Genomic DNA, 23,239 nt, shown 5'->3' on the forward strand with positions numbered 1-23,239 from the left:
ATACTTCTTTAAATTTTTAAAAATCAGGATGCTAGAGAGATGGTTTAGTATTTAGAAGTGCTGATTGCTCTTCCAGAGGACCTGAATTCAATATCCAGCACCCACATGGTGGCTCACAACCATCTGTAACTCATGCATGTAATATGCAGGTATATATGCAGTCAAAACACCAATACACATAAATAAACAAAAATTTAAAATCTAAATCCCTCACATGGCAATGTATTTCATTCTAATATTAGCAGAGAGAGGAAACTCCTATTTGAAAGTCCTTTAGAATATAGAAGGTTTTGACCATGTCTTCCCAGTGACCCATGTTCTTTCACATTCCCCTAGTGTTTAGTTTCCCATCTTTTGATTGTCATTGTTCATCTCCAGACTATCTTGCAGTGGTACCTTAAAACTTGTATCAACAAAGAGATACCTCTGAAAACTCACAAACAGTTGGAAGCTATTAGCTTGAGAAACAGAAACCAGTGCTTTCAAACTATTTGTTTGGCTGTCACTTAACAAAATAATCCCTATCTAAGAATTGGTCAGAACAGTCAAACTTCAGAAATATTACCCATGTCTAGTAAGACTATTTTTCATAATGGGTCTCAAAACATATACCTACATTTAGCTGTCTGGCTTTCATTCACAGACAATTCTATTCTCTTGGTAACTGTCCAGTTCCACAGGTTCACTGCAATTTCTTCAATCTAGACAAAAGGAAACATTTATTTAGTCAGCTAAGATACTCCCCACCTTCAATGATAGATTCTGTCTTGTATGTTATATGCTTATATAGGTATTGTTTGTCATTTCCTGACCCTCCAAATATAATCTCAATAGACCTCTCCTCACAAAAAACTTAACATCTCTTAATAGGATTATCTTGTCACCTGAACACAATTTGTGTATTCTTATTTATGTATCTTGGGGGTGGGATTTTCGAGACAGGGTCTCTCTGTATAGCCCTGGCTGTCCTGGAACTCACTCTGTAGACCAGATCGGCCTCAAACTCAGAGATCCACCTGCCTCTGCCTCCCTAGTGCTGGGATCAAAGGCTTGCACCACCATGCCCAGCCTATTTATGTATCTTGATTCATACTGTTCACTTTAACCTGAATTATAGCCCTTCCCTTCATCTACTATGTAAATCAAAGCTGTTTTAGTCCCACTAGCGACATCCAGGAAACATTCAGCAGTCTCCTTTTTGTCACATCTTTGGCAATGTGATGAGGTCAAACTCAAAATTCCGTATTAAGCAAGCACTCCACCATAAACTTCACCCTCAGCTCTTTCTTCTTTGAATTCCTACATATATTGCCACACAATTGAGCAATTAATTATAAAACTGCATCATTCACTCAAATTGTGGTTTGGTTTCGTTAGTTTAGTTTGAGGTTTTTTTGGGGGGAGGGCAAAAGAGCAAGGTCTCTCTGTGTAGCCCTAGCTGACCTGGCACTCAGGATATGGATCAGTTTGGCTTAGAGTTTATAGCAATTCACCTGCCTGTGCCTCTTGAGCGATGGAAGTATAGGCCTGCAACACCATGCTTAACCTGTTGATGTTTCTTGCCCTGGATTGAACCCAAGATCTCTCACATACCGGGCAAGCTTTTAAAACTAAGCTACATAGCCAGGCCTAGTGGCGCATGCCTTTAATCCCAGCACTCAGAAGGCAGAGCCAGGCGGATCTCTGTGAGTTCAAGGAAAGCCTGGTCTACAAAGCAAGATCCAGGACAGCCTTATTTTTAAGTTCTTATCCTTGTTTCCCAACTGGGCTCCTTGGTAGGAAATACATGTCTTATAGAACATATATAACATAGTACATGCAAAAATGTTAGATAAAGAATATGCATTTAAATAATAGGATTGTTCATTTTATTGTGTTTCATTCTGGGAATTAGGGGACCAAGTTTATAAATGCTCCTCTAGGGTTTATCTTTCTATAAGGTAGAACCTAGTTAACTGAGTAAAAAGCTAAATCAAGCTTGCACTGTCTCAAGGAAAAAAATGAAGACTCAAGATATATGTAAATGGTGGGCTGGAGAGATGGTTTGTGGGAGCCCGTTCTGGGGTTCCTCGTGGCTTTACCCAGCAGGTCCGAATAGAGGATGATCAGGACCACGGGCCTGAGTGCAGGTGTCTGAGATGGCCTGCACTTGGCTGTGCTGGGGGAGGAGGTCTTTTGCTCCACCCCTTGGCGTCTCTATAAAAACCCTGGGGCAGAGACAGTCAGGGCCCATTGGAATAGGTTCCAGGCCCTCTCGAGGCTATCCTTTATTTTCTATCTGTTTATCTCCACAAGATTCTCTGCTATAAATCCTTCTATCTAATATTTCCTGCTGATCGCACTCAAGAAAACTCTGGGGAACTGTGGGGGTGGTGGGTAAACGCCCCACAATGGTTCAACTGTTAAGAGTGCTGGCTGCTCTTCCAGAGGATCCAGGTTCAATTCCCAGCACCCACTTAGCAGCTCACAGCTGTTGTAACTCCAGTTCCAGGGGATATAACACCCTCACACAGCCACACATGAAGGCAAAACACCAATGCACATAAAATGAAAATAAATCATTTTTAAAAAGATATGAGTAAAAAAAAGATATGTGTAAATGGGAATAGGTTGGGGAGGGGGTGTTATAACCCAATGGTAGCATCCTTCCCTAGATTCATTCCCCAGTTCTGACAGGAAAAAAAAAAAAAACGTTAGAAAATAGTTTAGTGTGTGGCAAGCAACCTTGGAAGGCAATAACTGGGGCTGGATGTTACTACTGTCTGAGACCAATATAGCATGGCCTTGACTTAAATCCTCCAAGGGGTGATGGTGAATAATGATAGAATCTACATACCATTACCTTATGACAAATACATTGACAGTACCTGACTAAGGAGAACAAGTCAAATACACACACACTATAAATAGCAATGGTGGTGTAGGTTTTTATTCCTTACGAGAGATGGAAGCCAGGGCCTTGTATACACTAGACAAGAGTACACAGGACAAGATATTTACCACTGAACTATATCGCTAGCTCTCTATTGTACTGTCCTTTCTCCTTTCTCATCTCAGTACCACCTTCCTCATCTTCACCTCCACCATTTTTCTGATGAGATTCTATTCAGACACAGACAATTTAGCATAGGTGTCACGTCACTTTACTATTCTTGGGCAATTCTCAGGCCAACCTCCATTCTGTTTCTCTGTGTAGCCCTGACTGTCCTGGAACTCACTCTATAGCCCAGGCTGGCCTTGAACTCACAGAGATCTGCCTGCCTCTGCCTCCCAAGTGCTGGGATTAAAGATGTGCACCACCACTGCCTGGCCTACTTCATGATTTTTAAATAAATGTGTATCTTTCCATATTTTATTAGAAGGTACAAAGTGAATTATGATTATAAATACTTCAAAGGCACAAAATGATCATTTTTAACATGTACATAATAAATGCCTACTATATGGCTGATTTTCTGTTAGGTTTCTATAAATGTATAATAATAAACACAGCTAGGGCTGGAGAGATGGCACAGAGGTTAAGAACACTTATTCTTGCAGAGGACCCAGGTTCCCAGTTCCCAGCACCCACATGGTAGATTACAGTTGTCCATAATTCCAGCTGCAGTGGATCCAGCACTTTTTCTGGCCTCCACAGGCACCAGGCACACATACAGTGTACTTTCATACATGCACACAAAATACTCATACACATAAAATAAAATAAGCAAACCTTTAAAAATAATAAACACAGCAAATATTTGCAACAAACAGAAGTGCACAACATGAACATTAAGCTTTCTAGAAAGAAAGACAGAAATTTAAGGTATTTCCAAAACCAAGTGAATTTTCTTACAAAATAAAACCAGACTATTTTTATTATTGTGTTTATATGCTTACTTATGTATTTATTTATGTATTTATGGTGGAGAGGAAAGCATGTGTATGACAGTCAGAAAATAACTTGAGGGTCCCAGAGATCAAACTCAGGTCATCAGACTTGATGGTTTTAATTGCTGAGCCATCTTGATAGCCCAAGACTAGACTCTTGATATTGAACCTTATAATAACTTTTCACTAACAATTAAGTACAATAAGAGGTTATAATTTTAAAAGACTTACATACTAAGTAATCTGCTAAAAGGCATTATAACTAATCAACAAATTCAGCAAGGCTACAAGAAGATCAACATATAAAATTGAATGAGTAGTAGACTGAAACTCAGCTCACTGAAAGACTGCTTGTCCAGCATGCACCAGGCCCAGGTTCAATCCTCACAACAAGAAAACACAAGCAAAACACCCACAAGAAAACAAAGCAAAAAAAAGCTAAACTGAATTTCTATGCAACAATTAATAAATCATCTGAAACTTAAATTAATTTATTTCCAATAACATTATCAAGACTAAAGTATTCAGGAATAAAACTATCAAAATAAGTTCAAAATTTATGCCCCAAGACTAAGAAATTAAAGATGACCTAATGAATAAGAAAGCATACCATTGTGCCGACGGTGGTGGCGCTCGCCTTTAATCCCAGCACTGGGAGGCAGAGACAGGCGGATCTTTGTGAGTTTGAGGCCAGCCTGGGCTACCAAGTGAGTTCCAGGAAAGGCGCAAAGAACACAGAGAAACCCTGTCTCAAAAAACCAAAAAAAAAAAAAAAAGAAAAAGAAAAGAATAGAAAACATACCATTTTGTAGATCAAAAAACTTAATATTAAGATAAAATGCTCCTTAAATTGACATATAAATTTGTTTATAGAATATATGAGTGCTTTGTTTGCATGTACAACAGAAGAGGGCAACAGATCCCATTACAAATGATTGTAAACCATTATGTGGAGGCCAGGAATTGAACTCAGAACCTCCAGAAGAGCAGAGAGAGGAGCCAGGGCTCTCCATGCTGAGCCATCTCTCCAGTCTCCAACCTATAAATTTAACTGCAATCTTGATCAAAGTTCTACCTTCCATCTTTGCATAAACTGATGAAATGATCCCAGAATCTATATGAAAATTCATAATACCAGTAATATTCAAAAACAGTCTAAAAAACCAAGAACAAAATTAGGGCCCTCACATTTTTTAATTTCAAAATTCACTCCAAAGCTACAATGGAAAGGGCATAGGGAAAAACAGTGGACAAGAACAACTTCCAGAAATAAACCTTCACATTTATGGTTGACATACTTTTAACAACGGTGCTAAGACAAACACAATGAGAAAAAGTCTTCCACAAATGAGGCTGTAGCAACTCATTATCCACCTGCAAAAGAATAAAGTTGAATTCCTTTTTCACACCATATGTAAACAAGTTGAAGGGACTGGAAAGCTGGCTCAGTGGTTAAGAGCACTTGTTGTCTTGCAGAGGATATAGGTTCAGTTCCCAGCACCCACATGGCCGCTTACAACTGTCTGTAACTCCTGTTCCAGGGGATGCTCATATAAACATAAATACAGGCAAAACACCAATGTATATAAAATATAAATAAAGAAATTTAAAAAGAATTAAAGGTATAAAATTATTTTTTTAAAAAGATGTTAGGGACTAGATAGATTTATGGCTCAAGGGTTAAGATTACTTTCTGTTCTTCCAGAGGACCAAAATTCAGTTCCCAGGTGGGCAGACTCACAATTACCTGTTAACTCCAGCTCCTGGAGCATCCAATGCCTCTGGCCTCCATAGGCACCTGCCCTCACATGCATATACCTACACATACACATTAATATATACATATACATTATTAAAGATAATAAAAATAAATCTTAAATTTTATTAAATTTTTATTTATTTTGTATGGTAGGGGACACATAGGCAGGGTAGGGGACAACTTAAGGAAGTTGGTTTTCTCCTTCCACCATGTGAATCTTAGGAATCAAACTTAGGTTGTCAGGCTTGGAAAGAGGTATCTTTACCTGCTGAGCCATCTCACTGGCCCTAAAACCCTTACAGGAAAATACAGGAATGGATGCTAGAAACCGTGCAACCATGAGGACCTGAGCTCAGATCCTCAAACATCCACACAAAATCCAGATGTGGCGGTGCACACCTATATAATGCTAGCACTGGAAAGGCAGAAACAGAAGGCTCACTAGGGCTTACAAGCCAGCTAGTCTTGTTCAGTCAGTGACCTCCAGGTTCAGTGTGAGACCCTGTCTAAAAAAATTCAAAGGGTGTGGGGATGGAGAAATGGCTCAGTGGTTAAGAGCATATACTGTTCTTGCAGAGGGCCTGAGCACAGCTCCAGGGGATCTGAAGCCTCTGGCCTCCATAGGCACCTGTACTCACATGCACAAACCTACATGCAGACACACACCTGTACATAATTGAAAATAAATATTTAAAACAAACTTATCACCAAAAGATTATCATGAACAAAATAAGTTTTTACCAACCTGAATATTCTGTATTTCAGCCAGAGACTCCCTGTTGACAACTGATATGCTCCTGAAGAATCTGTCAATTATTTCATGTAGTCTCCATGAATTCCCAGTTATGATTAGGGTTTTAACAATTTCTGAAATAACGAGTAATAAATGTGTTATGAACTTATCACAATTGGTTCAAGTTAGCAAAGCATTGTGAAACTTGTTCCTAGATCTCTAGCAAATAAATACAGCATTAAGGAACTTGAAATTATCCTAAAAGTAGAAACTGAAAATAAAATTTCTTTTAGCTAAAGCTAGGGTACTGCTTTGGGATGGTCTGTATGTCAAATTACTCTGATTGATCAATAAATAAAACACAGATTGGCCAGTGGCTAGGCAGGAAATATAGGCGGGACTAACAGAGAGGAAAATTGAGAGAACAGGAAGGTGGAAGGAGTCACTGCCAGCCGCTGCCATGACAAGCAGCATGTGAAGATGCCGGTAAGCCACGAGCCACATGGCAAGGTACAGATTTATGGAAATGGATTATTTTAAGCTATAAGAACAGTTAGCAAGAAGCCTGCCATGGCCATACAGTTTGTAATCAATATAAGTCTCTGTGTTTACTTGGTTGGGTCTGAGCGGCTGTGGGACTGGTGGGTGACAAAGATTTGTCCTGACTGTGGGCAAGGCAGGAAAACTCTAGTTACAGGGTACAGTCTTTATTGAAACTAACTTGAACTTAGTGATCACTACTCATTCTCAGAAAGTAAAATATATTGACCCCACAAAAGGTAATGTTATTATAGATAAAGTTAAAATTACTATAAAGTAGATGTTAACAATGCCTTCCAACTTAAAAAATTATAGAAATTGAAGAGGGTGGATAGATATCCTGCAAAATTGAAATATTTATTATTACTTGCAAGAATTAGTCAAACATTAATTTATGCTGGCTCTGAAGTATTGGCCTTGCTTTGTAATAAAAGAAATGACATGTCCAATTAGAGACAACATTATCCAGTTATTGAATCTGTATAAATGATGTCACTATTTTCTAAACAATCTAAGCACCAGATCCTCCCTATAGCTGAATCTTACTAAGCCATGGAATTCATTAAAACAAAAACATGATGTAGAGTCAAAATTGGAACCTTTCATATTATCAAAATTGAGGAATTTTTTTTCCAAATGCATGTAACAAAGTTTCCATATGATATGTTTTTCTTTTAACATTTCTGACCATCATACAAAATTCAAAAATGTTATTATTTATAAAAATACTACAAAAGTATCTTCGAACAGTGATAAACAGGTGTATGTCTGTAAGGGTATATGGGCATATTGGGATTCCAGGCCTTGTACATGTTAGGCAAGTGCTATAACACTAAGCTATACTTCCAACTTCAACAAACATATCTTTAATCTGCTACAATAAATTATCATTTTCATCTAAATGTTAGAAAGTAGATTCAAATAAAGAGTCAAAGCAAATTATGCTCAAATATTTCTATAGCACATGGAACCTTTAGTATCCATTTGTGCTGGCTAGTTTTATGTCAACTTGACCCACACTACAGGTATCTAAAAGGAGGGAACCTCAATTGAGAAAATGCCTCCATAAAATCTGGCTGTAGGGCATTTTCTTAGTTAATGATCAATGGAGGAGTGCCCAGCCCACTGTGGGTGGTGCCATTCCTGGGCTGGTGGTCCTGAGTTCTATAAGAAAGCAGGCAGAGCAAACCATGATTACCAAGCCAATAAGCAGCACTCCTCCAGGGTTTCTACATCAGTACCTGCCTCCAGGTTGGTTCTTGCCCTGTTTGAGTTCCTGTCCTGACTTCTTTCAGTGATGAACAACAAGGCTGAAGTGTAAGCCAAATAAACCCTTTCCTCCCCAACTTGCTTTTGGCCATGATGTTTCATCACAGCAATGGTAACCCTAACAAGGACATCACTGGACAAGCAGAAATATTATGGAAAATATACCACACATACCTTTAACACTATAAATGTTAAGATACATAAGAAAAAATAAACCTAAATCTTTTCTTCTTCCCATAAATTATTTAATGCAAAAATTCATATAAAATAACTTGGGAGGGAATATAGCTTAGTGGTACAGCACTTGCCTAGCATGCACAAGGTCTTGGGTAAAAAGAAAATCTTGCAAAAAATCTTCCCTCTTCAAAGATCAGGTAAGTTTATTTTGAGATGATACTCATATATTATAGTCCTGGCTTAAAATATTGGTAAAAGGATGAGGGATATTTTTAAATAATGTTTTTAAAAATCCAAATACTGGTTTTGTTTTTGGTTTTTTTGTTGTTGTTTTTTTCAAGACAGGGTTTCTCTGTGTAACCCTGGCTGTCCTGGAGCATGCTCTGTAGACTAGGCTGGCCTCAAACTCAGAGATCCACCTGCCTCTGCCTCCTGAATGCTGGGATTAAAGGCGTGTGCCACCATCACCTGGCCAAATACTGTTTTAAAGCAGATTTTTTTTATTTAAAAAATAACGAAGTGCTAGATAGCAAACTTAGGGCCTCAAGAATACCAGACAGGTATTTTACCACTGACTTTGATAGCACACTTGAAATACTAAAAATAAGACAAATTCCAATAAAAATTTTTGGAGTTGGGTAGTAGATCCATGGCCCTTTAAATGCTAGTTAAGTGCTCCACCACTGAGCAACATTCCCCAGCCACAAGCCCATATAAATTTTTGAGTTGCTGGGTTTTTTTAATCATAAAATGTGGCTTAAAGGGCTTTCCTATAATCCCAGCACTCAAAAGGCAGAGGCAGGCAGATCATCATAAATTCAAGGTCAGCCTGGTCTATATAGAGTTTCAGGCCAGCCAGGGCTACATAGTGAGACCCTGTCTCAATAACTAAAAACAAAAAAAGAACCTAAGATGTTATGACAAAACTATTACAATTTCTGGCTGCAGCATATATGAGACTGTGGAGCAATGATTTTGAGTTCTGAATGTCTTAAGCAGTTAATGTTTTATATAATTCCCCTTTATCAAACTAATTCTGATCCTTTCAAACCCCATTTTCAGTGTCAATCAATGGAACAACTTGATTGACACCAGCAGAGGCAATGTCATACTGTAGTCCTTTAGGATAAATGCAGTCAGAAAAGCTGGGTAGAAAGTAGAGATCACATGGCTGAATAAGGGTTACACGAGGAAGGAGAAATTTCCTTTCGGAAGAAGCTTACAAAACAGCTTTTTAATGCAGTCCTTCCTAAGATGTGAAGACAGCATGGCATGTTAAGGTCAGATCAAGCAAAATTGTGCACTGGAAACAAAAAAGAATATCTAAACTATGCTATCAGAATAAAGTATAATTATGACATGATTTCAGTCTATCTAATTTAAATAAGATTCCTAGTAGCTAAAACTCTGGCATCATTCTATTGCAGTGGCCCTGCTAACCAGCATCAATTAATGCTAATTAGGTAGACAAGATTCTAAGTACAGTGTAATAAAAAATAAACATTTCCCCTGTCTTTGAAGAAGGAAATTTCTGTTACAACATGGAAAAATCTATTGAAAGCCCTGCCCATGCCTCCCACCTGCAGTGACCTCCATCACCTCAACTAGTCAGTCAAAAGCCAAAGCAACTCAAAGGTCTGTCAGGGTCAGTTCAAGATTCTACTTCATGTCACAATGATTACATGCATCTTCTTTAGGGAGAGAAAAACCAAAAGTGAAAGCTGGGCAGTGGTGGCGCACGCCTATAATCCCAGCACTTGGGAGGCAGAGGCAGGTGGATCTCTGTGAGTTCGAGGCCAGCCTGGTCTACAGAGCTAGTCCAGGACAGGCTCCAAAGCTACAGAGAAACCCTGTCTCCAAAAACAAAAAAAAAAAAAAAAACAAAGAACCAAAAGTGAGATGTAATGGCTCACACCTTGTAATCTAAATACTTGAGAAGTCAGCCTGGGCTACAGAGTGAGACTCCCATCTCAAAAAAAGGGGGAGGCAAAAAATTAGCATTTGCACAGTGCTTCAGACTCAAGGCTTTTATCAGATGCATTCTCATTTCATTGCTAAACTACTCTAGACAGGAGAGCTCAGTATTTTGTAAAACGGGTTCAACCTCTAGCACTGAAAACACAGTGGAATCAGTGGAGAGTAGTGGCAGAGTTCAAAAAAAAGGACGTAACTTCTTAGGTAATGCAAATAGAATATAACAAGGCTGTGGGACAAGTGACGAACTAAGAACACTACAGGGGAAAAAGAACAGAGAGAAAAGAGATGTACCCAAACCACTCAGAGTACCACACTAGGGCTCCAACTGTATGCTAATCTAAACTATTCTAACTACAGAGGCTGGTTCAAATAGAAAACAGCTCAAATACCCAAAAAAGCGGATGGCATGGCCAACAGGCGTGGCCATAGACTAAAATCACACTGTAAATCATTGTTTCTATGCATGGCAGGATGATCATGTTTCAGGAAATCCCAAATCATGAAATGAGTATAATACTAATGAATCCAAGCAATAAGTTGTCTCATGCAGAAAGTAAAACTGTATCCATCATAGTTCCCAGGGACCTATTCAGAACTGTGTGTTATAGACATGAGCAGTGTCCTGATCCTAGAAGGAAACAAGAGAAAGATGCCGGGCAAGCTAACCTCATGAACAAAATAAGCAGTCATGATATAGCTTCACAAATGAACAATCCTAGCTTTCAGCTTCCCCTGGAGTGATAAAAAGTTAGTGTCCCATCTTCTACAGGCTACCCAAAAAGTGTGTGTTTTCAATTTAAAGCTCTGAGTCCAGCATGGTTTAGCCTCTCGGGGAAGAAGAGTAACTGTGGCCTCCACTGTTACAAGCCACTGCTCAACACCCTCTGTTAGCACAGAGAAAGCAGATGAAACCCCAGCTGCCTGCTTCTCCTTGGAGAAGGAACAAGCTAGGAGAGGCTCTCAGACTAGATGGGCTGACTAATGGCGGTCCTCTCCTGCACAAAGGCATGAAGACAGAAAGGTGCTTTCCTTGTCTAAAGCACAAACACCAACATAGAGAGTCAAGGAAAATGACGAATGAAGCCAAAATGTTCCAGAGGAACAAACCTCCAGAAACCGACCCTATTGAAATAGTGTATGATTTACCTGACAACGATTTAAAACAACTCCTGTGAAGATGCTCACTGAGGCCAAGAGAACAATGCATGAACAAAATAAGAATTCCAACACAGAGGCTAGTGAGATGGCTCCATGGGAAAAGATGCTTGCTGCTAAGCCTAGTAACCTGACTTCACTCCCAGGACTCACATGGTAGAAGGAGAGAACTGATCCCTACAAGTTGTCCTTTGACCTCCATATGTCTACCATGGTGCGTGCCCGCACCCGCGTGCGCACGCGCACATACACACACACACACACACACACACACACACACACACACGTAAAAAAAAAAAAAGCAGAAGAAGCATATGACATATCAATTCACATCTGTCATGACAGCTATTATCTAAAAATAGAAAGACAGGCCAAGGTTTAGCAGGTAAAAGGCATTTTGGGGCAAGCCTGGTGATCTACAGGTTTGACCTACAGAATCTATATAACTTGGTTTGTTTTCCTGTTGCTGAGATAAAATATCCTGGCAAAAGCAACTTAGGAAAGAAATAGCTTATTTTGGCTCACAATTCAAGGCATGGGAGGGATCCGTCATGGTGGGGAAGTCAAGGCAGCAGGAGCTTGCAGCAGCTGCTCATGCTATGTCCACAGTCAGAAGAGAGCAACGACTATGTGCTGATTAGTGCTAATTAGTGCCCAGCTCACTTTCTCCATTTTATATGATCCAGGTTCCCCTGCCCAAGGAATGGTGCCACCCACAGGAGAGGGGGAGGAGTGGATCTGGGAGAGAGGGGAGGTGGGGGGCTAGGAGGAGAGGAGGGAGGGGAAACTGAGATGTAATATATGAGAGAATAAATAAATAAATAAATAAATAAATAAATAAATAAATAAATAAATATAAAAACCTCAATATCAAAAAAGATGTGTCTTCCTACATCAATGAATAATATCAAGATAAGTTCTCACAGCCATGTCCAAAGACCTAACTCCCAGGTGATTCTAGATTCTGTCAAGTTGACAATTAACATTAACCATATACCATGTAAAGGTAGAAGGAAAGAACTGATTCCATAATGTTGTCCTCTGACCTCCACGCTCATGCTATGGCATGCACATGCATGCATGCACACACACACACACACACACACACACACACACACACACACACACACATTAATAATAATAATAATAATAAATTAATTAAAAAACAGAAGACAGGTATTGGTAGAAATGAGGAGAAATTGCAATCTTTATATACTACTGGTGAAAATACAAAATTGTATAGCTGCTATGGAACACAGTACAGAGGTTCCTAAAAGCATTTAAAAAATAGCTAGGCAGAGTGATGTACTTCTGGAGAAATCAAGGTATTGCTATAATTAATGAGGCAATTCCACGTACTTTATCTGGTAATTAAAAGAGGTTTATTTCAGCAGGGCAATGGTGGCACACACCTTTAATCCCAGAACCCGGGAGGCAGAGGCAGGTGGATCTCTGTGAGTTCGAGGCCAGCCTGGTCTATAGAGTGAGATCCAGAACAGGCTCCAAAACTACACAGAGAAACCCTGTCTCGAAAAACCAAAAATAAAAACAAGAGGTTTATTTCAGGGGTAACTTACAACCAATAAGGGGTGGATTATAGGATCCAGGAGAGATGAGGTACAGTCCAGCGTAGTTCTCTGGGGAACTCTGACTTGGTCTGCAAATACAGCCTCCAGGACCATGAGGAGCTAAAAGGGTGAACACGTACGCATCTTGGGTCTTGAGGGGTCTCCTCTTGGCCACACCCCAGGGGCAGGTCCTAGGCAAGTTACTTGCTGCTACACTAGGGGCAATGTTTCAAGGTCAAAGCTGGAACAGCTACCCATTACATCAAGGTCTTGAGATTAGCACTCCTATGTTTACTGAAGTACCATTTACAACAGATAGAGACACAAGGACCCACGGATGAAGGACAAAGAAAGCATTACCTAAAAGCCAAGCACATGCCTATAGTCCCAGCTGCTTGGAAAGTTAAGACAAATGAGACACTTGAGTGGAGGAGCTCAAGGCTTGGTCAACACAATGAGAGCCTTCTTTTTAAAGAAGAGGGAGAGGAGGAAGAGCATGTGACAACAATTGACAAATAGGATTTCTTTTTTTCTTTTTTTTTTTTTTTTTGGACAAATAGGATTTCATTAAATGAAAAAGCTTCTGCACAGTAAAGGAAACAGTTAATCAAGTGAAGAGACAGCCTCCAGAACTGGAGAAAAGGTTTGCTAACTGCACATCTGACAAAGGATTCATATCTAAAATATACAAAGAACTAAATATCAAAAAAATCGAACAATCTAATCGATAATGAGCTAATGAAATGGACAGTACTCAAAAGATGAAGTCCAAATGGACAATGAACATATGAAAAGATGCTCAACTTCATTGGCTATCAGAGCACTTCAAATTAAAACTACAGTGAGGCCTAGGAAGATAGTTCAGTAATAGAGTATTTGCAAATGCTAGCTAGGATGTGGAGGAAAAATGAAACCTTATATACTGCTGGTAAGAAGTGTAAATCGGGGGGTTGGGGAGTTAGCTCAGTGGTAGAGCGCTTGCCTAGCAAGCACAAGGCCCTGGGTTTGGTCCTCAGCTCCAGGGAAAAAAAAAATTCTTTCATGGGGCTGGAGAGATGGCTCAGTGGTTAAGAGCACTGACTGCTCTTCCAGAGGACCCAGGTTCAATCCCCAGCACCCACATGACAGCTCATAACTGTCTATAACTCCAAGATCTGATACCCTCACACAGGCAAAATATCAATATACATAAAATGAGAATAAATAAGTACTTAAAAATGTAAATTGGTATAGCCAGTATGGAAATTCCCCCAAATAACTAAAAATAGATCTACCATAGAACCTAACTATCACTCCTGGATATTAGTCAACCAACATATCATACATATATATATATATTAGCAGTATTTATAATAGCTAAGTTACAGAAGCGACATAGGTGTCCATTAACAGAAGACTGAATAAAGACAATGTAGCATTGTACACAGAACTTTATTCAGCCATTAAAAAAATGAAATTGTGGGCAGGCATGGTGGCACTTGCCTTTAATGTCAGCACTCAGGAGACAGAGGCAGGAGGAGTATCTGCAAGTTCCAGGCCAGCCAGGAGGACTACATAATGAGACCCTGCCTCAAAAATAAAGAGAAAGGGAGGTGGGAAGAACAAAAGAAAGGAAGAAAGAAAAATGAAATAGTGTCATTTGTAAGAAAGCTCATGCAACTGGAAATTATCATAGTAAGTAAAGCAAGCCAGTCACAGAAAGACAACTATCACATTTTTCTCTTTTTTGGATCCCAGATTTTACATAGAAACATAAAATCCTATATGTAAAGGCCACATGATAGAAGCTTATGAGAACAAAGAACACTAATGGGAGAGGAGAGGCGAGAAGGGGCACTGTGAGTATGGAGGGATATGTTCAAAGTACATTACATAGTTGTATGAAAATGTCCCTATGCGATGCACAGCACAGGTTAAGATGGCAACTGGATTTAAAACTGGGGAACCACAGGAGTGTTACAGGAGCTTTCTGAAAGACAACTAACATCATGATGGAAGAGAGCTTAGTGAATTCAGAACCACAACTGTCAATATAGGTTCAATTAGTAACACAGATAGTTCTGCTTTAGTGAAGGTAGGAAATGCCCCACTAATTTGTGGAGTTAAAAGTGGAATTGGCAGCAGCATCAGCAGATGCCCTGATAGAGTTCATGTTGTCTCTAATGTAAACCTCTCACCACTGTGTTCATGGAGATTTCTGATTGGACCCTCTGGAGAAGAGGCCCAAGTGACTAGCCAGTTCCTTGCAAATGTCATTGAAAATACAAATAATGTGAATTTTCAAAGTAAGCAACAAACAAAAATGTTCAAATCATCAAGTTTTTCTAAGTCTCCTGAGGCAAAGCTCATTGGCAGAGTATATGTTTAGCATGCCTGAAGCCCTGGGTTCAGTCTTACACACACACACACACACACACACACACACACACACACACACACACACCAAAAAAACTAATTGTAATCAATTAAAAAAACTAAGGACATTCCTGGTGATATAGTGCTTTCTATATAGGCAATATGAACAAAAACATACATGTTATTGGGTTTTGATATATTCATTCAATAATCATTTAATGATAGCCAGGTGCTTTGCTAAGCACCAAAAGATACTGCATGAACAAGACATATTTCCCCCTTTGAAGAACTTACAGTCATTTTCACACAAGATATATGTTGATACACATCAATCAATCAACCAGGTTTTCAAAGTTGTAACTCATCTTAAAATGACAGTAGCACACTCTGATTTTACAATTGATTAAAATACAGCATAAATAAGTTAAGTTGAACAATACCAGAGTCATTAGAAGCAAAGCCTTGAGCAGAATCAAGGCAACTACACTCTGTCTGGCATCCACACATCCCCTTGAAAAACTTAATTCAACAACTATTCATTGACTACCTGTTGTCTGGCAGATGCCGGCCGTCTTAATTCAAATACAAAGATTAATGAGGGAACTGGAGAAGCGGCTCAGGGGGCAAAGTGCTTGCTCTGCAAGCGTGAAGACCTGAGTTTGATCCCCAGAACTTATTTTTTTAAAAAAAGCCAAATTTGATGATGTGATGGGATGCATTTGTAATCTTAGCACTGAGGAGGAGATCCCCAGGGCTTGATACCAAGTTCCAGGCCAGTAAGAGCCTTTGTCTCAAAAATAAAGAAGGAAAGAAAAGAAAAAAAAACGAGAGTTGATAGCTGCTGAGAAATGACACCCAAGGTTGTCCTCTGGTCTTGAACACACATACACACACACACACACACACACACACACACACACACACACACACACACATACACATACACACACAAAAGAATGATGAGGTAACCTACACCATCAAGAAAAAATAAAACCATAGCACCAGCTAGGGGAATATTTACTTGTTTTTGAGACAGGGTCTCCACTGTGTACCTCTGGCTAGCCTGCCTCTGCTGCCCAGGTTCTGGGATTAAAGGAGGTGTGCACCACTATGTCCAACATCTGGGAATGTTTTTGTTGAGCTAGTGGACAAAGACTAAAGACAGGTATAAAAATAGATCCTCTTTTGCAACCCAGAACTCATCGTTTAGTATGAGTTTTGATGTTTTGATGCATATAAGGACTATGATACTTAAAACAATTCAAAGTGTTGATGGTACTGATAAGGCTGGTTCTCTTTCTTTTCTTCCTTTGTTTGTTTGTTTGGTTAGTTGGTTGGGTGGGTGGGTTTTTGTTTTGCTAGACAGGGTTTCTCTGTGTAGCCCTGGCTGTCCAGGAACTAGCTCTATAGGCCAGACTGGTCTTGAACTCAGAGATTCACATGCCTCTGCCTCCCCAGTGCACCAAGACCAGCATAAGGCTGTTTTTTTTTTCCAGAGCTGAGGACCGAACCCAGGGCCTTGCGCTTGCTAGGCAAGCGCTCTACCACTGAGCTAAATCCCCACCCCCAAGGCTGGTTCTAAGAATAAAGAATTCACCATTTAAAAGCAAAAAGAAGAAAATTAACGTGAAAAATTACCATATAAAGTAATTGGTGCTCTAACTATAAAGGAAGGTCAGAGTACCTTTGCCTGCTTGAAGGACAGAATTAGGATGTTAAGATAAAGAACACTGAGGAGAAAGCACACGACGGCATGGAAAAGCACAGTGAGTCCTGAAGAACTGTAAGCAGCTACATATTGCTAGACAAGAAAGCAAAGGCTGTTCTAAGAAGCGCCATTAGAATGGCACATAAGGGGCGAATCTTAAAAGACTGCACGGTACAGTAAGGTTTGATTCTGTCGATCATTCAACCGCTTTCTTTCATAGACTGTTTTTTCCTACCTAGTAGGTGCATATGAGATGAGATTTCTACAGAAACCATGCTCTCAACTCTAAACTTTATAACCCTCTTGGCACATTTCTAATAGTGCTGCCATTCCTAATCTGAAAATCCCATTGTGACATTTAAAATGGGAAAAAGATAATTCAAGGGATCCTCCAAGCAAATAAAGTTCTTTGAGTTTCTGTGAAAGCTAATTATCTTGAGTGAGTTTCTCTACTAAATTGTTTAGTCTAAATCTGTACTTACTAATATGGTAATAACCCTAAAGACGAGAAGTGTGGCTAGTCCAAATTGAGATGTATGGGGCTGGAAGTGGGGCTCAGTGGGGCTGGACATGTGGAATTGGACCTGTGGAGTTGGACATGTGGGGCTGGGCATGTGGGGCTGGACATGTGGAGCTGGACATGTGGGGCTGGACATGTGGGACTGGACATGTGGGGCTGGACATATGGGGCTGGATATATGGAGCTGGGCATGTGGGGCTGGATATATGGAGCTGGGCATGTGGGGCTGGATATATGGAGCTGGGCATGTGGGGCTGGATATATGGAGCTGGGCATGTGGGGCTGGACATGTGGAGCTGGACATATGGGGCTGGATATATGGAGCTGGGCATGTGGGGCTGGGCATGTGGGGCTGGACATGTGAGGCTGGATATGTAAGGGTGGACATGTGGAGCTGGACATGTAAGGGTGGACATGTGGAGCTGGACACGTGGGGCTGGACATGTGAGGCTGGGCATGTGAAGCTAGATATGTAAGGCTGGACATGTGGAGCTGGACACGTGGGGCTGGACACGTGGGGCTGGACATGTGGAGCTGGACATGTGAGGTTGGGCATGTGAAGCTGGACATGTAAGGCTGGACATGTGGGGCTGGAGGCTAGCAGTTGCACATACCTGTAATCCTAACATAAACAAGTCCCTATGTTCAATCCCCTGTTCTGTCAAAATAAAACAACCCACCAGGTAGTGGGGGTGCACACCTTGAATCCCAGCACTCGGGAGGCAGAGACAGGTGGATCTCTGTGAATCTGAGACCAGCCTGGGCTACAGAACTAATTCCAGGACAGCTTAGAGCTGTTACCCAGAGAAACCCTGTCTCTAAATAAATAAATAAACAATAAAATGTAAAACAACCCATAAGTGCTACAATTACAAAATACAAAGCGGACTTCAGGGAATAAAATATCTCGGTAACTTGGTATATGTTGAAACAATAATATTTTGTCTCTAATGAATTAAAATTATTTCACCTGGGGCTGGAGAGATGACTCAGCAGTTAAGAGCAATTACTGCTCTTCCAAAGGACCCAGGTTTGATTCCCAGCACCCACATGGCAACTCATAATCCAAAGAAAGAAAAGAGAACAAGAATTTGTCTCCAAACTAACCTTAAGGAAAGGTTCATGAAGCTTGATAACGCCCTTTGTTGCTCATTATGCTGCTTAGGATGGCCTCAAACTAGTTTCCTATCTTGCAGTAATTGTTTTTATGCTTTTTTAAATTTATTTGTGTGTGTGTGTGTGTATGTTCGCGCACGTGCACATGTTTAGCTTGTCACCAGTATGGAGGTCAGAGGACAGTTTTCCAGAATTGGTTCTCTCCTTCACCCATGTGGGGTCCAGGGATCAACACAGGTCATCAGGCTTGGTGGCAGGCATCTTTACTGGCTAAGCATACTCACCTGCCCTTACAGTGATTTTTTTTAAAGATCTGCCTCTTTATAGCCCTAAGGTTGAATGGCTTATGGACGGTGGCAGTTTTCGGTTAAAAGCATTTAAAAAGCAGGATATCCAGTGCCTAGTTGCCTCGACACCACAGAAGCAAACGCACCTCCTCAACCCCCTGCCCTGAGGCTGAGCTCACTGCCCTTCTTCAGGCCTTACAATTAGGACAAGATAAGATCTTAAACATCTCCATCAGGTCCAACAGTAGCTTTCCAGTATCATCTACCCATCTGCTTGCAATACTTTTTAAATGTACTTTTAACACAGTATTTTTCAGGTTAAACAGTGCAATTCTGTATATTCTAAAATTCCTGGAGAAACTATGGATTGTGGGCAGAAAATAAGCTATGGGTTGTGAGTTTTGTTTCATTATACTAGCTCATAAAAGGTTCCAAATGTCTAGTGTTTCTGGCACACAGATGAGAAAGCTGGGGCAATAGATACTCTGAAGAGACACACTTAAGAGACAAACCTGAATGTATATCCTCCAACATCCAGGGCCTCCAACCCAGGGCTTTGCTTGTGGAAGGGACACACACCCCCCACGGAGCTACTGCCCAGCTCCTTATTTGTTTGGTTTTGTTCTTTGAGGCAGCTACTTGAGGTACAACCTTGCAAATGCTGGGATTACAGGCCAGGTGTGGTGGTTGACACTTGCCCTCTGGATGCTGAGGTCGGAGGATGGCAAGTTTGAGCATAACCTAAGCTACATAAGTTCTAGGTCAGCCTGAGACACAGAGTAAAAATTCTGTCTCAAGAAGCCAGAGGTTAAGGGGGTGGGGAGGGATTTAGAAACCTTAAACAATACAGAAAACAGTTTGACATTTCTGTTACCATGCAAAGCTTGGTACCTTTAAAGTCCATGAAGCAAAGGTCAACAATGTCATCCATTTTTTAAATCCCTGGCTCCAGCCTATGGAACAAGAAAACATTTTAATATTCCATACTTTAGTCTCTAATTTCTCAAAAACACTTTTTTATTTATTTTTATTTTATGTACACTGGCGTTTTGCCTGCATGTATGTGTGTGAGGGTTTCAGATTCCCTGGAACTGGAGTTACAGACAGCTGTGAGCTGCCATGTGGGTGCTGGGAATTGAACCCGGGTCCTCCGGAAGAGTAGCCAGTGCTCTTAACACTGAGACATCGCTTCTGCCCCTCAAAAACACTTTTTTCCAGACATTTTTTCCCCATTGCTTATTACCGAAAAGTGCAGGGAAGTTGAGGAAGCTGGAAACGGGGGAGGAAGTTGTTAAGGAGGGAGGTCCGGGTTGTCTCACAGCAGAAAGACTGTCACCTTACCTCCCGAGGCCCTCGCTCCCCAAGGCGAGAAGCGGTGTGAGCCGCGCGCTGTGATTGGTCCGCTTGGCACGCACTGCCCCGCCCTCATAGTTCAACCGCTCTCCGAGGCATCCCATCAGCCCCCGCGTTCTGTCCCCGCTCTGGCTCCTCCCGCTAACGGAAGCCGACGCTTTCTGGCACGGTCCTGCAATTCACACCCCTCCGACCTCAACAAAATGACTGCCTCGGCCCTCCCTCCCCTGGCCACAAACTGCCCGCTCCGACCGTATATTGCTTGGGGCGGCCCTAAAAAGTATTCATCAAGTGGCCAATTCTTGCCAGTTCTAAAGCGCCCACCTGGGCTGCAGGTGTGAGGCCCTGGGTTCAATAAAACACACGCGATGAAACCAGCTGACAAGGCTGAAGCACTTCCTGCCCACCCAACCACTCACCGGCGGCTGTGATGCCAGCTCCTCGGCCGGCCTCGAAAGTGCCGCACACACTCCTCCAGGGAGCAAAGCCCCTCCCCCTCCACTACGTCATCAAAGGCCCCTCCCAGTTGGCCTTTACCCTCTATTGATCCTAAGCCTTAGAATCCAGTCTAGTCTCTACACTGGTTGGAACCAGAATGAGACTCTCCGGGTAGGGGCTGTGAGTGATGTAAAGTCAGAAGTGTACTGCCATTCAAGGAAAGGACAGGTGGACAGCCAGGATTACAAAAAGAAAAGAGCGGGAATCCACATGCATGTACAGTACAAAGATAGTGGAGGAAAGTAGATAGTGCTGCTGAATGTTTAAAACTGTCAAGGAATCCGGCACAATAGCACAGACTTGTAGTCCCAGCAGTCAGAGGCTGAAGCAAGAGAATCCATTGAGCCCAGGCATTCTGGATCCACCTGGGAAGCATAGCAAAACCCCTGCAAAGAAATAAGTAATAGCTGGGCAGTGGTGGCGCTCGCCTTTAGTCCCAACACTCGGGAGGCAGAGGCAGGCGGATCTCTGTGAGTTCGAGGCCAGCCTGGTCTACAGAGCGAGATGCAGGACAGCCAGAAATACACAGAGAAAGCCTGTCTCGAAAAAACAAAAACAAAAAGAAATAAGTAATGTCAAAACTCAAAAAATAGGAAATTGATCACTCCGGCCAGGGAAGCAGATAGGCAAAGAGCAGATCTTCACCTCTCCCTCCATTCCTCCAAGTCCAATCCCCCAGTCTCATGCCCAGCTCTATAGCAGACCACCTGCTGCTGCCTCTCCTCACTCTCTGCCCCCATTCCCAGGGGACTAAGCAGATCCTGGTAGAACACCCTGCTTTCCATCCCTCCTGTGGAGCACTTCATCCAGTCCTCCTAGCTGATCCCTATTCCTAAGTGTTAGCTCCTAATACCTAGAAAAACATTTTACCCAGAACCCCTAGTGGCCATCTCAATCAGGATCCCAGAATTTCCTATGAGGCAACACACAGCTTACCACACCCTCCTAAGAACCAGAGAGAGCAACAGAAATCAAGGAACAAAACACCCACCCAACAAAGTCAAGACCAGAGATCAGCACCTACAATTACAATCTTCCCAAACCCAAAAGCCTAGATGGCACACACATAAAAACACAGTAACAGGCAGGACAATGTGTCTCCCTCCACTAGAGCCCAGCTACCCTACCACAGTAGGCACTGAGAACTGCAACACTGCCAAAGCACAAGAAAAAGACCTTAAAATAGCCTGTATGAATATGATAGAGGTCCTTCAAGAGGAATAAATCCCTTTCATAAATCTACAAAAACACAAACAGTGGAAGGAAATGAATAAAACTGTTGAAGACTTGAAAGTGAAACTAGCTAGAATCAATAAAGGAAATCCAAACTGAGGGAAACTTGGAAACAAAAAAATTTAGGAACTGGAACAGGGACCTCAGAGGCAAGCCTCACCAACAGAATATAAGAGACAGAAGAGAGAATCTCAAGCATTGAAGACATGATAGAAGAAACAGATATCTCAGAGGAAATATTGAATCTTTAAAAATCCTGGCACAAAACATCCAGGAAGTCTGGGACACAATAGAAAGACCAAAGCTACGAATAATAAAAAATGGAGGGAAGAGAAGAAACTCAGGTCAAAGACACAGAGAATATTTTCAACAAAATCATACAAGATTCATAGAAGCTTCCCTAACCTAAGGAAGGAGATGCCTATCAAGATACAAAAAGAATACAGAACACCAAATAGACTGGACCAGAAAAGAGAGTCCCTCAGCACATAATAATCAAAACTTGCAGTTAAAACTGCAAGGAAAAAGGACCAAGAAAAAAATAAAAGCAGATTTATTAGAATTACAACTGAGTTCTCACTGGATACTCTAAAAGCCAAAAGGGCCTGTACAGATGTTCTACTGATGCTAAGAGACCACAGATGCCAGCCCAGACTACTATACCAGGAAAACTTTCAATCACAAAACATGGACAAAATAAGACATTCCATGATTTAAAAAAAATTAAGCAATATTTATCTACAAATTTAGCCATACGGAAGGTGCTAGAAGGAAAACTCTAACCTAAAGACATTAACTACACCCAAGAAAACACAAGGAATGAATTAATGCAGAACAGCAAATCAAAAGAGAGGAAACATACACACAACAACAACAACAAAATAACAGGAATCAGGGCTTGGGGATTTAGCTCAGTGGTAGAGGCCCTGGGTTCGGTCCTCAGCTCTGAAAAAAAAAAAAATGACAGGAATCAACAAACACTGCTTATTACCATTTTTCAATTTCCATGGTCTCAATTCCCTAATAAGACACAGAACAAACTAACAGAATGGATGCAAAAACAGGATCCACCTTCTGCTGCATTAAACAAACACACCTTAACATCAAGAATATACATTAAG

The 23,239-nt window shown here is 41.1% G+C and overlaps 1 protein-coding gene and 1 non-coding gene across 2 annotated transcripts in view; one reads left to right on the plus strand and one right to left on the minus strand.

Annotated features, from left to right (window-relative positions):
* Tex11 (testis expressed 11) overlaps positions 1 to 19,987 on the minus strand; it is a 387,858-nt gene extending 367,871 nt beyond the window's left edge. Inside the window, 3 exon segments of the mRNA XM_037199204.1 lie at positions 617 to 701; positions 6,375 to 6,496; positions 19,926 to 19,987. Coding sequence (XP_037055099.1) covers positions 617 to 701; positions 6,375 to 6,496; positions 19,926 to 19,965 — 247 coding nt within the window. The 5' untranslated portion in view covers positions 19,966 to 19,987.
* On the plus strand, positions 16,520 to 16,649 carry LOC114708666. Its single transcript, XR_003736834.1, has one exon. It is a non-coding gene; the product is annotated as a small nucleolar RNA SNORA40 (small nucleolar RNA).
* Positions 19,988 to 23,239: the final 3,252 nt, after the last annotated feature.

This window comes from Peromyscus leucopus, chromosome X (genome assembly GCF_004664715.2).
Source record: "Peromyscus leucopus breed LL Stock chromosome X, UCI_PerLeu_2.1, whole genome shotgun sequence".
Lineage (NCBI taxonomy): Eukaryota > Metazoa > Chordata > Mammalia > Rodentia > Cricetidae > Peromyscus > Peromyscus leucopus.